At 34.4% G+C, this 14,711-nt stretch overlaps 1 protein-coding gene across 2 annotated transcripts in view; it reads left to right on the plus strand.

Annotated features, from left to right (window-relative positions):
• Window positions 1–14,711, plus strand: part of nwk (FCH and double SH3 domains nervous wreck) — a 147,383-nt gene that overhangs the window by 47,402 nt on the left and 85,270 nt on the right. For both annotated transcript variants that reach the window (XM_076134628.1, XM_076134629.1), the window contains exon 2: window positions 8,733–8,876. In XM_076134628.1, coding sequence (XP_075990743.1) covers window positions 8,733–8,876 — 144 coding nt within the window. The remainder of the gene's footprint in view (window positions 1–8,732; window positions 8,877–14,711) is intronic.

A 14,711-nucleotide genomic window follows, 5' to 3' on the forward strand; every position in this document is an offset into this window, starting at 1 on the left:
AAACACGACCGAAATACTTTTTGAGAGTCATTTTAATTTGAGTAATTGGTGAATATTAGTCATAGCTTATACAATACATAGTAGAGCATGTATAAGTACAACTAAAATACAGTTTCATTATAAAAAACCTAATGGACTTGATCTATAAGGGAATTTAATAACAATTCGTCCGACCTACGAACCGAAACAAAAATACAAGTTATACATACGTGTCACGTATCTCAGTTGATAACTTACTAGCGTAAGTAAAATAAAATTGATGGTCACTATTCAGTACATTGCTGCTTTAACGTTACGTGTTAATCGCTATAATCTAAAGGAATAAACAATGTACATCATCATGGATTTCAAATACTTTTAACTGAAATACGTGATACGACCGAATAGGTAGGACAAGTGTCACGGAGATTGAATTAACAAAACAATAAACTGTCCACAATAAAGCAATCAAAACTATCAAAAAACTTAATCCACGTTGACGGGAGAGCAACACACGACAATGAAACCTGTTGCTTCAGTGCAAAACGTGAAAGTATCAAAATTATTTCCGTGTTCCTACGGTCGGACTACATCATAAGTTTGGTTTGGTTATTTCTCTTTCGGACGGTAAATATACAAACTTAACGAGCTTCCCCCGTCGTAATGTGTGGAAACAAATTTTTGATTTTATTTTATAAAAGAGTTGTGGAAAGGTTGAGATTCTAAAGGTAGTTGTATGTCAGATACTTAGATAATTTAAAATCTATACTAATATTATAAAGCTGAAGAATTTGTTTGCTTGTTTGTTTGAACGCGTTAATCTCTGAAACTACGGGTCTGATTTGAAAAACTCTTTCAGTGTTAGATAGCTCATTTATCGAGGAAGGCTATAGGCTATATATCATCACGCTGCGACCAATAGGAGAAGAGTACCAGTAAAAGATGTTACAAAAACGGGGATAATTATGACCTATTCTCTCTTATGTGACGCAAGCGAAGTTGCGCGGGACAGCTAGTATAAAGTAAGGTGTAAACTTAGCTGATAGATTAAAATATAACTTGTGGTTGGCATATTGTTTTAATGGTAGATTTCTTGCCCCTATAATTACACTTAGTATACCGGACATATTAAACTTTGGCCTGCTACAGCTGTTACTATATGGTTAATACCCTGATAGGCAAACTCAATCACAAAACTACTCAGCCGCGAAATACTGTGCAAAGACAAAAACATGAGGACCCCGATAGCCAATCTTGGGGTGTGATACAAAATTTTAAACATAGGTACTTTTACAATGTTCATTGAAAATATATATTTTGTTTTTTTTTTAACCCATTACTGTTCCACTGAAAGGCAAGGGTCTCCCCCCGAACAAGGGAGGGGTTAGGCCTTGAGTCCACCACGCTGGCCAAGTGCGGGTTGGGAACTTTGCATGCCCTCAATAAATGCATTAAACAAATTTTAGGCATGCACAAAAACAATGATATCTACAAATATGTATCTACTTAATTTATTTTCCTTACTGTGTTAAATCTAAATAAAACCTGAACTTAGATAGTTCAGTAATCTAATGGAAAATGTCACAAAAATCTTAAAAAGATAGACAACAACATCACAAATCTTTACTAAACCGTTGACGCGGATTATATTCTTCTTCCTTTAATTTCTCAGCGAGAGCTTGCACCGTCCTACACGTCGTACACTAGGTATTGTGTAGTACGACACGGATTATACCCTGATTTGCGACTTAAGCCGTCGACGCCTAGCCAATCTAGTCTACTTCAAAACCTATCGGCACTTGTAGGCGTTCGTTCATGAAACGGGACATATTACATACGTTGTACTGCATTGTAAGGTTTAAGTATAGTATACAATTTTAAAGAATAAAAGGCTACTTTTATGTTAGCTTGGAGGAAGATTTTCGATGTATTTATATTATAATACAAGCTTTCCGTCCGCTTTTCCCGCTTAGGACTTCACGCCCTTCGGGGTAGAATTACCAAAAATCCTATCCTAACGCTCTTTTACATTTCCTAAGGAATCTTCATACCTAATTTCAACTTTTAACGCTCAGTAGTTTCGGCTGTGCGTTGTCCATCATTCAGTTACTCAATAACAGGAGCGTTTAAATTAAGTAGATAGATTATAGGGCTGATGTTGTCGGAATTATCGTGATGAAGTCTTGCTAACCTAATTTAAGAGTTCTTCAAAAACCATTTTTTAAGGAATACAAAGTCCAGAAAGTGCAATTGATTAGCGCGGTGGACTTAAGGACTAATCTTATCTCATTTCGAAAGAAGACCCATGCCCAACAGTGGGACAATAATTGGTCACATTTATTTAAAAACTCCGAAATAAAAAGTAGCTTTTGTGTTATGTTGAGTCTTCAGCTACCTACATACCAAATTTCATTCTAATCGATTTAGTAGTTTTTGCGTGAAAGAGTAACAAACATCCATACATACATCCTCTCAAACTTTCGCATTTATAATATTAATAGGATTGGTAAAGGACGTTCGCACTTACTCATGTGCCTCCCCCATATACTACTAATTCCATAAAGACTGGTTCTAAACCATTCTTTTTACATAACGTGAACTAACGTGCTCTTTTTATTCCCTCGGCCATGAGAAACATTTTTCTTATTATTAAGCACGTGGTTTATCCACGGCCGTGTGTTAAATATGAAAAATATCTCTAGAGACTTAACACGAGAATGAGTATCTATTCTGAGCCTGAATATAACTTTATATTTACGTATAATCATATGTATGTAGTCCGAAGTAATATAAGTTAGTTTATCAGTTGTCTGACTACAATAGGACGACTATTTTTTATTCCAATTTAAGGATTGTGTGATTATCCATAGCGCGATTTCCTACCGCTATCGGCTAGTTATTGATAAATCTTGTATAAAAATCGGATAAGCGCCTCTAGCGAGTGTCGTAGGAACTATTTTTGCTGTATATTTTAAATGTCAATCTATTAATACCTTATAGTACTGACTGTAGAGAATTGCACAGTAGCGCGACTCTCTGCTATCGACAACCGGCTAGCTATCGAGAAATTTAGTATGATCAGATTTCAAGATATCGGGCGCCATAGGGGATGTTTTTGCAGTTTAAATGTCAAACTTTCGGTACTCGATAGTTAAGTATAGGACAGTTATATATATATAGGATAGTATAGTACCGTCTGTAGAGAATCGCGCTACAGAGATATTTAATCAAAAATGCATTGTCGCATTCCGACATTCTGCGAATATGACAAAACGGTTTTTCAAAATCAAAGGACAACTGCGTGACGTACGGAAAGAACGAAAAAAGTCGTCACATGTTATACAATATTTCGTAAAAACCGGCCAAGTGTGGGTCGCATTCACGCTCGATGGGTTCCGTACCATAAAGTACCGTTCTATAAAATAACGGCAAAAAACAGATACGAGAGTTATCTGTTGTATGAACTTTCCTTTCAGATATTAATTTTATTCTTTGTATTTGTTATTAAAGCGGCAATAGAAGCACATCATCTGTGATAAAGTCTAGAAAACTCTAGCAAACACCAGGATAGCAGTATAGACAGGCAGGCAGCGGAGTGGAAGCGGAGCGGAGAACAACACCTACAATAATATATCGTAAAACGTTTTTCACAACTATCTCAACTGATCAATTTAATTGAGTACTAAACTCGATCTAACTATCACAAAAATAGGCAAAAATATTCCTCATTAAAAATCCTAATCGGCTCATAATACTGTGCAATACACAACCATATCTTGCAATATTTACTGATCATCTAAGGGCGGTCTTAACAGAGTACCGTTTTTACCATATCCTTACGGAACCTTGCAAAGCCGTCAGACGTTATTCAATATTTTTAAAATGCAGGTAAAATGGAGAAAACCCTGTAAAATGGTCGCCACAATAGTCGACATGTTCGCCCGCTATCAATCACTTTGTTACAGATAGAATTGTTTCCGTCTGTCGGCCATTTTTGTTTGCAGCCGTACGTCATACTCTCCTGTACAATTCTTTGTTTTTAATTCGAGTTTTTCGGAGTTTAGTAGTGATATTTTTATTGTATGTGTTATTAACTTCTGTTTGCGTATAGGCTGTGAAAAGTTTTAGTGGTTTTTGGTTTTACATTCTCGCTATATAAAAATTTTCTAATGTTACTGGCGCATATTTTTACCTTATTGGTTAGTGGACATAAATGTACAAGGGACAATTAGTCCAGAAAGATACAGTAATAAGCGCATATTGTTATACTGCAATTATGATTCAAAATTACTTAAACAGTTTTGCTTTCTAATAACTAAAATTATTTTTCAAATGATTACTTCAATGGTTAAGCAGAAAGCAAATGACAAAATCTTATTCTAGTACATTCTTAACTTCTATATATTAATATTAGATATACATTCATAAAATCATGTTTTTGATGCATAGAGCTCGACAAAGACCAGAGAACGACATTCGGTACTTTTTATAATATTGTTAAAATTATAGTTCTATTTACTTAAAATTTTCAACATGGAATATTATTTGTTACAACAGGAAATCAGATATATCTAAGTAAGGGATACAAAGTTGCAGAACAATAAATTGATAGTTAGATGTCTATTGGAATCTCGGCGGACATAATCTTAAAGTTTGAGAGATCGATCGCTATTGGTAGCAAATTTTATTAAAATATAACAAATATATTAAAATTGTAAAAAGCTGAAGAATAGTATTAGTGAATGCAAATGATTTATGTGTACCGATGATAGATGGTTTAAGAATAAAGCTTTTAGATTTCTGCCATTAAGAAAGCTAGATACCGAGATAGGGCACTTGATAATATGACCTATATTATCAAAAAAGTCCTAATGGCTAAGTGTGTCAAATAAAAAAAAAACTTTTTTCACTTACGGATTGCTATAGAGAATTCTTCGATCAGCTATAAGCAGGTACCCGACCTGGGAATCGAATCAGTGACCTAAAAACGCATACAAGACCACTGGAGACGTGCCCGTTACGCATATCATCAGTTTGATTAAAAACATCCATCTTACCCACGACCGAGACTTCGTATATTCTTTTATTCAAGAGTACAAAAATCTAGGAAAATATTTTTCAATTTTATAAAATAAAGAAATGTAGTGCAGGAATATTTTCTATTCTGAAATCCCAGTGGAACTTGGCAATAGATCACTTACTTTTAAAACTTATATTGATGATCGTTCAGGAAGGATAACTGTAATATTTTAAAACGTTAGTATTTTTATATGTAGTCATTTCATATATTTAGTCATGATTTCCAGTTCGATAGATCTTTTGTTTCCTAGCCTTCCGGTTTCTAAGGTACATTTAACGGTAGTTTATCTGTTCAATAGCGTTTAAATTCATATAAAAAACGCTATTGAATATATAAACTACCGCTAAATGTACCTCAGAAACGGGGTAAGACTAGTTACTTTGTTGACATCTAGGAAATTGTAGGGTTTCATAATTTTTCTAGTGACTATTTATTAACATAATAATAATGACACGTAGTTACATATAATATAGGATTATAAAACATTCTTCTGTATTTATAATACCTTGTACTTAATGAAGTTCAAGAAAGTTTAGTCTTACTTTGAAAGTGGAAATAATTACTTTGCTCAATTACCGAGCTATTTCATTGATAGATTGATAGACCTGGTTCATAACCTTGCAGCATTGGTTCGAATGCAATTCTCTACAATTGGAACCATCGGGTATAAGAAGTGTTCCTATGGCACCCGCCAGAGGAGCTGATCAGATTTTTAATAAAAAAAAAGTCGATAGCTAGCCAGCAAAAGAATTTTTTAGACATAGCGTAGAAATCATAAGGGCGTTCTTTGGTCTATGCCAGCCCCTATTGGAAGAAGGGTGTGACATATGTATCTATATAATAATACTAGCTTTACCCGCGACTTCGTCCGCTACCTTAATTTTCCCATTATGCGTCACTTTCCCGGGTATCAAAATATCTTCATACCAAATTTCACGCAAATTGGTTCAGTAGTTTAGGCGTGTTTGAGTAACAAACAGACAAACAGACAGAGTTACTTTCGCATTTATAATATTAGTATAGATGGATGTATATGCATATAGTTTTTAATTCCAGCCAGTTATGGCACATGTTAGTGCCGAACAGCCAAACTAACACGTACCCATTGACTGCCAACAAGTTGAAACAGTCCTATTGATTGAACTAATTTGTAGCTCACTGAATACCTGTGGCAGCCGAATTGCACGAATGATATGTATAGCATTAACCACTTGATTACTCATTTGTATTGATGTTTAAAATTGAACTGGTAATTAATTGTTGGCGGTAAATTAGGTAGATACTGAGAGAGAGTCAAAAGCGTATTATTTTCTATCAATGTCTTTTATCTCTATAAATATGTATAGTTACTTTTTAGGCGAATTCTGAAAGTAATTTGAAATAATAATATTTCTTACGGCTACTATTCGAATTCCTATATGCAGTATCTATAGAGTACCACGCATAGAAAAATGCGCTGCACTTCTTAGTAATGCATTTTTTTTCGCATCTACGTCTCATTTTCAAGTTAGATAATGAAGTATTTGGAAAGTAAAAAAACATGAAAATAATTAGATTTGTTTACAAATTGAACCCACGACCTTCCAACGTAGTGATTTGATCGCATATTTTAAATTCTAAATATTCACTTATTAATTTAAATAATATAACAACCCGAGTGATGCTTCATCATTTAATACACGAACAGCCAACTTACCAGCCATATCATAGAAGGGTGGTTTAGTAGTTAAACGGAACGTTATCAAAGTTAGTCTCGGTAGTTAGCTGGTAAGCTGTTAAAAAGCGATCGTTAGCTAAGGCTTGATACACACTTACTATGCTTGTACAAGGACTTAGGCATGCATAGTGATATGCAGTAAAGTTGAGCTGCAATAAATTTGGATAAATTATAAAGATTGTATTATGAGTACAAGTCGCTAGAGTTTAATCGTGAATTATAAATGCGTAATGAATAGCTGACATTATTGCTGATTTTAGGTTTTAAATCTAAAGTTGTAGTAAATTACATGCATTCTTTGCATGTAATTGTAGATGGATTACTCAAAAGCTTTGATTCGCTTCGATGTTAAGTTACTTACTAAGCATATTACAATAAAAAATGTCAGTGTCCAATGACACAATTATTCTGTAACAAAATGTTTCAAGGTATTAATACTAACATATGATTAATATCTTTATCAATGTCTATCAATCAAAAATGGTAACAGAAAATTTGGGAAAACGACTGTACTTTTTAAAACTTTACTTAGTTGCTTCATAATAAAAAAAAACTAAAGTTCTTTTTGGCATTTGAAACTTTTAATTAAAAATACACAATTAACTACAAAGTGACTCAACATACGTTATCACATAATACTACAGTTACGGGCAACATTTTCACAAAGCCCATCCTGCACCACACCTTAGCAACGACCCTTAACCTGCAGTACAATAGCCGCTAGCTAGACTGCAAGTAATTGTCTCCTTTGCTATCAATACCTTTGTGTGGACAATCAGATACGATGTCAAAGTGCTTTGAATCTAAGAAACAGTGACCATTGCGTACTGGATATAGAGGGTATGATATTGTGTCTGTGAGTACTAGGTATTGGCAAACAAAGCCTTTGTTTGGTAATATGAGTGGTTGGGATATCATGGAATGGGGTATCTTTCAGTACCTATGGTTTTGGTAGTGTAACTACTACTTATTTCCTTGAGCATAGGTGTTGATGAATTACTTCAGTTAATAATTAATGTTATACGGTAATTTCTATTAAAGGAAATCAAGGTAATTTCAATCAAATCTACTTATAATTAATACGCAATAATCAGGACATCTGTCTGCACTGATTTTAATTGATTTCATTATAAATGAAAACTCGAGAAAAATTAAAAACATCGGCCGGTCTCCTCTCATAATTTTTGAAAATTTAAACAACCTCGTGACACTTCTTGCTAACTTTTGCATTATAACTCTCTGTATTATAATCCTGCCTGCCTTAAAAACATTTGTAAAGCAATCATTCGATAAATAAAAATTACAATTATAAAAATATGTATGTACCTACTCTTAAATGAGACGAAAAATGAAAAGCGACTTATTCTTAGAAAATCATGATACCTATTATAGTTTTAAAAACTTACAAGAATGCGTCTTTTCTTAAATTCCTAGAACAGAGAGTATCTGTGAAGAACTTTTGGGAATTCTTAATTATTCAGAATGTTCTTGAGACGAGTTCTACGAGCTCTTAAATGATTTCCACCTGAGACAGGCTAAGAACTATTATTTTTAATACTACTTTGTTTTGTAATTTTACTCTTAGTAATAAGAGATTTTTTATTTTTATTACGTGCCAATACGAAAACCGATTGAAATGAAATTTAATAGTCCATTAAAATGTTACATGAGTTTTACATTAATTAGAGGACGCAATTTTATTTTTATAAATTAATCCCGATCCCTCAAAAACTCTGGGATAAAAAGTAGCCTATGTGTTATCCTGGGTCTTGAGCTACCCATATTCCAAATTTCATCGTAATCGGATCAGTAGAACAAATTTGCGTACATCTTGCGAAAGTGTAATAAACATCCATACATACATACACAGTACACACTCACAAACTTTCGCGTTTATAATATTACTAGTCAGTAGCAGGATGTATGAATCAACTAATATGTATTTATTTGTTACAGAGTAACTATACAAAATTTCTCAAGAATCTGCACACGGAGCAGATCGCCAAGCTCCACGCGAAGAACCAGCATGAGTGCGATCTCCTCGAGGACCTGCGCACCTACACCATCAAGCGCTCGGCCATCGAGAAGTCTTACTCCGAGGTAGGTTCCCTCTACCCTCTATCCTATACCTTCCTTTGCAGAAATCTTCCTACAATCAGCTATCGAGAATTTTGAATGAAAATCTGATCAGCGCCTCTAACGGGCGTCGTAGGAACTATTTTGGCAGTACATTTTTAATGTCAAACTTTCGATACTCGACAATACTGACTGTAGAGAATCACGCTGCAGTTGGGTAGTCCGCAAGAAATGTAATTTTTAACTACTTTCAAATGTCATACGTCTACAAATTTTTCAAGAACTTTTATATGTCATACATTTGTTTAAGATAATATCGAGTATTAAAAATTGCGTTATATATGCATATAGCTAGTTGCGTTTTACGGTAAAAAGATCTATACTTTAAGCAATGCGGACATTTCATTGATGGGTTGCCACTTGGAAGTATTTCAGCTGAACGTCTCTAAGGTTTGGAGGGCACATTAAAAATTAGTATCGATTAAGATAATAATCGTTAAGTAATGTCAAATGTCATTGTAGATATTAATACGAGTGAACTCAACAGTATTTAGCCCAACCCGGGAACAAAACCGAATGAAATACTAAGCTCAGAGTAGAGGCAGTCGACTTAATAAGGTAAATAAATTAGGCAAACCACACATTTCAGACATAATACATACAATTTACGCGGTTGTACACACGGCCTAATTTACAACTGCAACTCGTGTGTCCACAGCGCATATACCAATTGTCAGGAGGGTTATCGAATCAACGTGCTAATGTAATTTAGACTTTATCCATTAGGAAATATAGTTGAAATTGGTTTGGCGTACGCATGAATATTGCAGTGAAATATTTATTTATTTCAAGTCCCTCGATGATCACTAAGCGTGATGGCTGATCGTGTGTTCTAGGGTTTATTCCCAGTAGGAAACGTTCGATTGAATAGGTATATTTAGTGTTACATAGTTATCTAAATAACTTAAATGGTTATTTTAAATGGTTTAAATCTATATATTTTAGCTTCAACTAGCTCGGAGCACGTGTGTAGCAGACTACGAGTATTTGCCAGTAAGATTTGTAACATAAGTATCTTGTTTAATCTACAGGCAGAGACCACAAAACGCCTCTTGCTACGATCCTTACAAACTTCCCTTGCCTCCTTCACATCCATACATCGTGTCATACTATATATAAATTACTACACAATTTCTATTTTCTACCCTGCGTCAGAGATTATGTCTATAAAACTAATTTTCATAGCCGATCGCCTTTTTCCAACAATTTTATCTAGCCTCCTATAGGTCAGAGGTCGAACCCTGGACAACAAATGACACCCACACTCAAGCTATCTATAAAAACTTTATTAAACTATGACCTTATTATACCAGTAGCCCTCGGGATAAAAATAACTAAATAAAATTATCTATAAAAGTGCAATCTTCAACAATCTATATCTACACTTTTATACTATTACTAAGATAGTATTTTAAAGAGGGAAAAAAAGACCTTCAATTATCGAATCTTTGACAACACACACAGTCGAAACTGGTGAACGCAAGAAGCTGAGAAGATATGTCTAGTAATCACCTAAGAATCGTTACATATAACAAGTATAAAATAATACTAATTAAGTTAGTTTACAATTATAAAATAAAAGGGATGCTTCAAAATTTCCAAAATATTTTGAAAATTCAATAGGTACCTTTCATTCTTATTCCTTTTCCTATATTTTTGAAACATAACTGAAATTTAACTAGTACGTTCCTTAAAGAGAGTGTAGTGAATTTTAGGAAATTCCACCCTGAAGAGAGAGTTTCCACGCGGGTAAAATCGCAAGTAGAAGGCTTGTTCTAGGCATAAAGTTAGACATTAATAACTAATACTAGATTATTATCTAGGAACTCCAGATTATGGCCTAGATAAAAGTTTTTATGCGTTGTCGACCCGCGAGTTTTATTTCCTTTCTGTAATGGAACTAGTAATAACTGCCGGTCGTACATGTTTTATTTTAAAGCTCTCTCTTTTCTATAATGAGGTTTAGAAAAGGATAAAAGATTTTACTTTATTTAGATTGAAAACTTTCATCTCTCTAGCTAACATTATCATAGCGTTGTCTTCCTGTCTGTTTGTTATAAACTCAAAAACGAATGATGGTATTTTCACCCATATTATTATACTAGAGGCCGCCTGCAACTTAGTTCGCGTGGAAACCCTTCCCGTGTAAATCCTGATCCTTCGATCGATTCCTCGTGAACTCAGGGATAAAAAGTAGCCTATGTGTTATCCTGGATCTTCAGCTACCTATATACCAAATTTCATCGTAATCGGTTTAGCAGTATTTGCGTGAAAGAGTAACAAACATCCTTTATATATACTCACAAACTTTCACATTTACCGCTATAATATTAGTAGGATATTATGAAGTGATGCAGAAGGAAGGTTGTAATGTATCGTACAGGTTTTGTGCATATTAATTGATAGATGATAATTGCTGATTGATGATTATTGAAGATATTGATCATATAATTTCGTTCGCTGTTTCAATCGAGCTCTGAGTTTAACAATGTCAGCCGGACTCATTAGTAACATCCACATAATTAACTGGTAATATAAATCACAAATTATGAGTGAAAATATTCCATATAACTAACTATATAGATTGGCATTTTCGAAATATTAAAATTAAAAGACCACAATACGAGGTGTTTTATCGTCACAAAAATATATGAAGTTATGAAAGACTTATAAAGAATTTCGTTTCTTTCACTCCTTAGCGGAATGAAAAAGAGAAAACATATTATAGTAGTTTTTTAACTAAAATAGGTTTATAGTGTGTTTATGAGTAAGAGGGTAGATCTACATCTCTTTTATACACAAGAGTGATGTTATAAAACGAAATTACCTTCGGCTCCCTAAAATAGGTGGAAACACATCACCAAGCTGAAAGAATAAATGAAGTTTGTCGAAACTCACCGCCGACTAACAAAGACCACAAACTTTCTGTACTCTCACAATAAAATTACAAATGTTAGATTTTATCCTGAGCCTTGTTTTGTACCAAATTCTTTCGGTTTCGTCCCCGTTTGTTGGAATGTTGAGTTTATTTTTAAGGTAGCCATGATATAATCCCATCTTACTGACAGACTTGTTTGTTTGTCGTATAAGTGGTCAACCTAGTGTCAAAGTTGTTCAAGCCGCCCGAGAAGCCTTTGACGTGGCTTAACGACTGTTATCTTAGTAGACATCAACCGGGACCGACTATTTATGTGCCCTCCGAAGCACAGACACGTTCAGCAAAAATATCACTATCCGATCACCCATCTATGGACAGCTCGCGCTAAAGTTGCTTAACCCGTTGATAATTTACCAGCTGAACGCAACTATCTATACGTGCCTCAACAAAAATGACATCTTAATCACTACTACTTCTCTCTCTCTCTCTCTCTTTCTCTCTCCCCCACGCAATGAATCTCATACGGTAGTGGAGACCGTCTTCCTGATCTTTCTCCTCCACTTAAATCACTACCACTTACTTATCTCAAAAATACGCCGTAAAATCTACAGCCTTTTAAAAATATATAAGTAAACTTTTATAAGCGAAATAAATAACAAAGAGAAGCGAAAGGACAACATTTTTATCGAAGCAAATTAATGAGGGCGCCGGTAATAAGCCCCGACTAATAAGGTTTATTACAAGCTGCGCAGCTTTTTTCACTTCCTATCATAATAAAACTATAATCGGCTTATCCAATTTGCTTGAAGTACATTAACAATATTGGAAAATATTCAGTTAATAACTTGCACTCTCGCTTTTATATTTTTTAATCTTTTGAATTGTACAATACGCTGGTCGTATAATAAAGAATTATAGTAGAATGGACATCCACTTTTCGCAATGAATATTGTTAGTATCACATACGAGACTTTTGCCTGATACTGGACTTGTTACCAAACTTGTTACTGTTGAGAATATTTTAACACAAATTATAACAACCTAACACACTTCCCGTCCCAGGAATCTAACCCGACATCTGTGACTAGTAGTCGTATTTACGATAAGCGTGATGGAATTACAAAAAATCTTTTATACAGGTTCTAGGTCGCTTTTGTAAGCAATTAGAATTTTGGGTACCCGTCCTAAACGTTTTTGAAAAGAACTTTAACTTGCTTTTTTGAAGGCTTTTCTTAAGTATACATTATACACATCACATGAGTTTGAAAATCGGCAATCTAGTCATCAAAACAAAACCAGTCTGCCAAACTAACGCCCTAAAACTTCGTTATAAAACGTACTAACGTTATTTCCGAAAAACCCGCAAATACGCGACTACCCACACGAGTTAGTTAAAAATACATGCAAACAGCCTGAGGTGTTAATTTTACGAACACGCCGACCGATAGACCGATACAAATTTAAACTACAAACAAATTGGTTGCAGCTAACCCGTGGCTATCGTAATTATTCCACGACTTCAGCAAAAGATTAAATATTGCAACCCGTACTCTCTCCTCGATAGTCAAATATGCACTTTAAAGTGAAGATTATAAAGTATACATTCCAATGATCGTAGACTAAGATTGAACGCTCCTGCGGTTTAAGTATCGCTTGATTGCTATCAAGGATGTGTATGGAGAATATTTAGTGGACGTTTTTTGAGTAATGGAAATTAGGCAGTAGTTAAATGAAGTTGGCAATTAAATTTTGAAAGTAGACATTATTTAAGGAATGATTAAAAATTATGGACCAAATCTGAGGAAGATATTTTAGCAAGGACGAATTTGTGTATTATTTCGTAATTTTTGAAGCAGTGTGTATACTGTGTATTTAACTATTATTATTGAAGTTGTACATACTAGAGCTAAGTAAACGCTCAACAAAGAGTTTTTAATAGAACCTATAAGTTTGGAGTTACAATTACCGCAAAAGGCCACGCACAAACAAAAATATTTTTTACTAGCTGACCCGCGCTATTTCGCTCGCGTCACATAAGAAAGAATGAAAAGAAAAATCCCCGTTTTTGTAACATTTTTCGTTGCTACTCCGCTCCTAATGGCCGTAGCGTGATGTTATATAGCCTAAAGCCTTCCTCGATAAATGGTCTATCTAATACTGAAAGAATTTTTAAAATCAGACCAGTGGTTCTTGAGATTAGCGCGTTCAAACAAACAAACAAACAATCAAACAAACAAACAAACTCTTCAGCTTTATAATATTAGTAAGTATAGATATACTATAGGAGGTAACAGAAACCTAACTAACGAACTCTTCTTAACAAACCTAGATATAGCTCACTAAAATAAAACGCACTGGCGCAAAATAGTAGTACGAGCGCAAAAACAGTGATAATATTTAGATAACAAAAGTAAGCTATACAGAAACATCGTCAACACAGAATACCGTCCACCTTGACATTCAGCGGCCGCCAAACAGTCCGACCAAATACGTCGCGGTCATTTCAATAAACTTCTCAGTTCTAATATAAACACTTTCATATTTATAAACACTAGCGGACTTCGACGCTGTCCGAAATAGCTGTTTCATATTGTTAAACAGCAAACAACAACCGGCGAATCGATTCTTCTACTACTATCTACCCAGCTAGCTATCGAGATATTTTTCACGAAAATCTGTGCCTCTACCGGGCCTCGTAAGTACTATTTTGGCGGTACATTTTAAATGTCAGTCGACAGTACAGACTATACAGAATTGTGCTGCAGGTATTTTATTTTAACCATCTATGTATCCATTAAAATATTCAAACATTTTCTCCTAAATAAGCCGTTTACTATGTAAGAAGAATTGCATAGATAGTTATTTATTCCATTTCTATCATACTGATGGGCGAGGGTCTCTTCTCATATTGATAGGCTTAG

The sequence above is a fragment of the Anticarsia gemmatalis genome, chromosome Z (genome assembly GCF_050436995.1).
Source record: "Anticarsia gemmatalis isolate Benzon Research Colony breed Stoneville strain chromosome Z, ilAntGemm2 primary, whole genome shotgun sequence".
NCBI lineage: Eukaryota > Metazoa > Arthropoda > Insecta > Lepidoptera > Erebidae > Anticarsia > Anticarsia gemmatalis.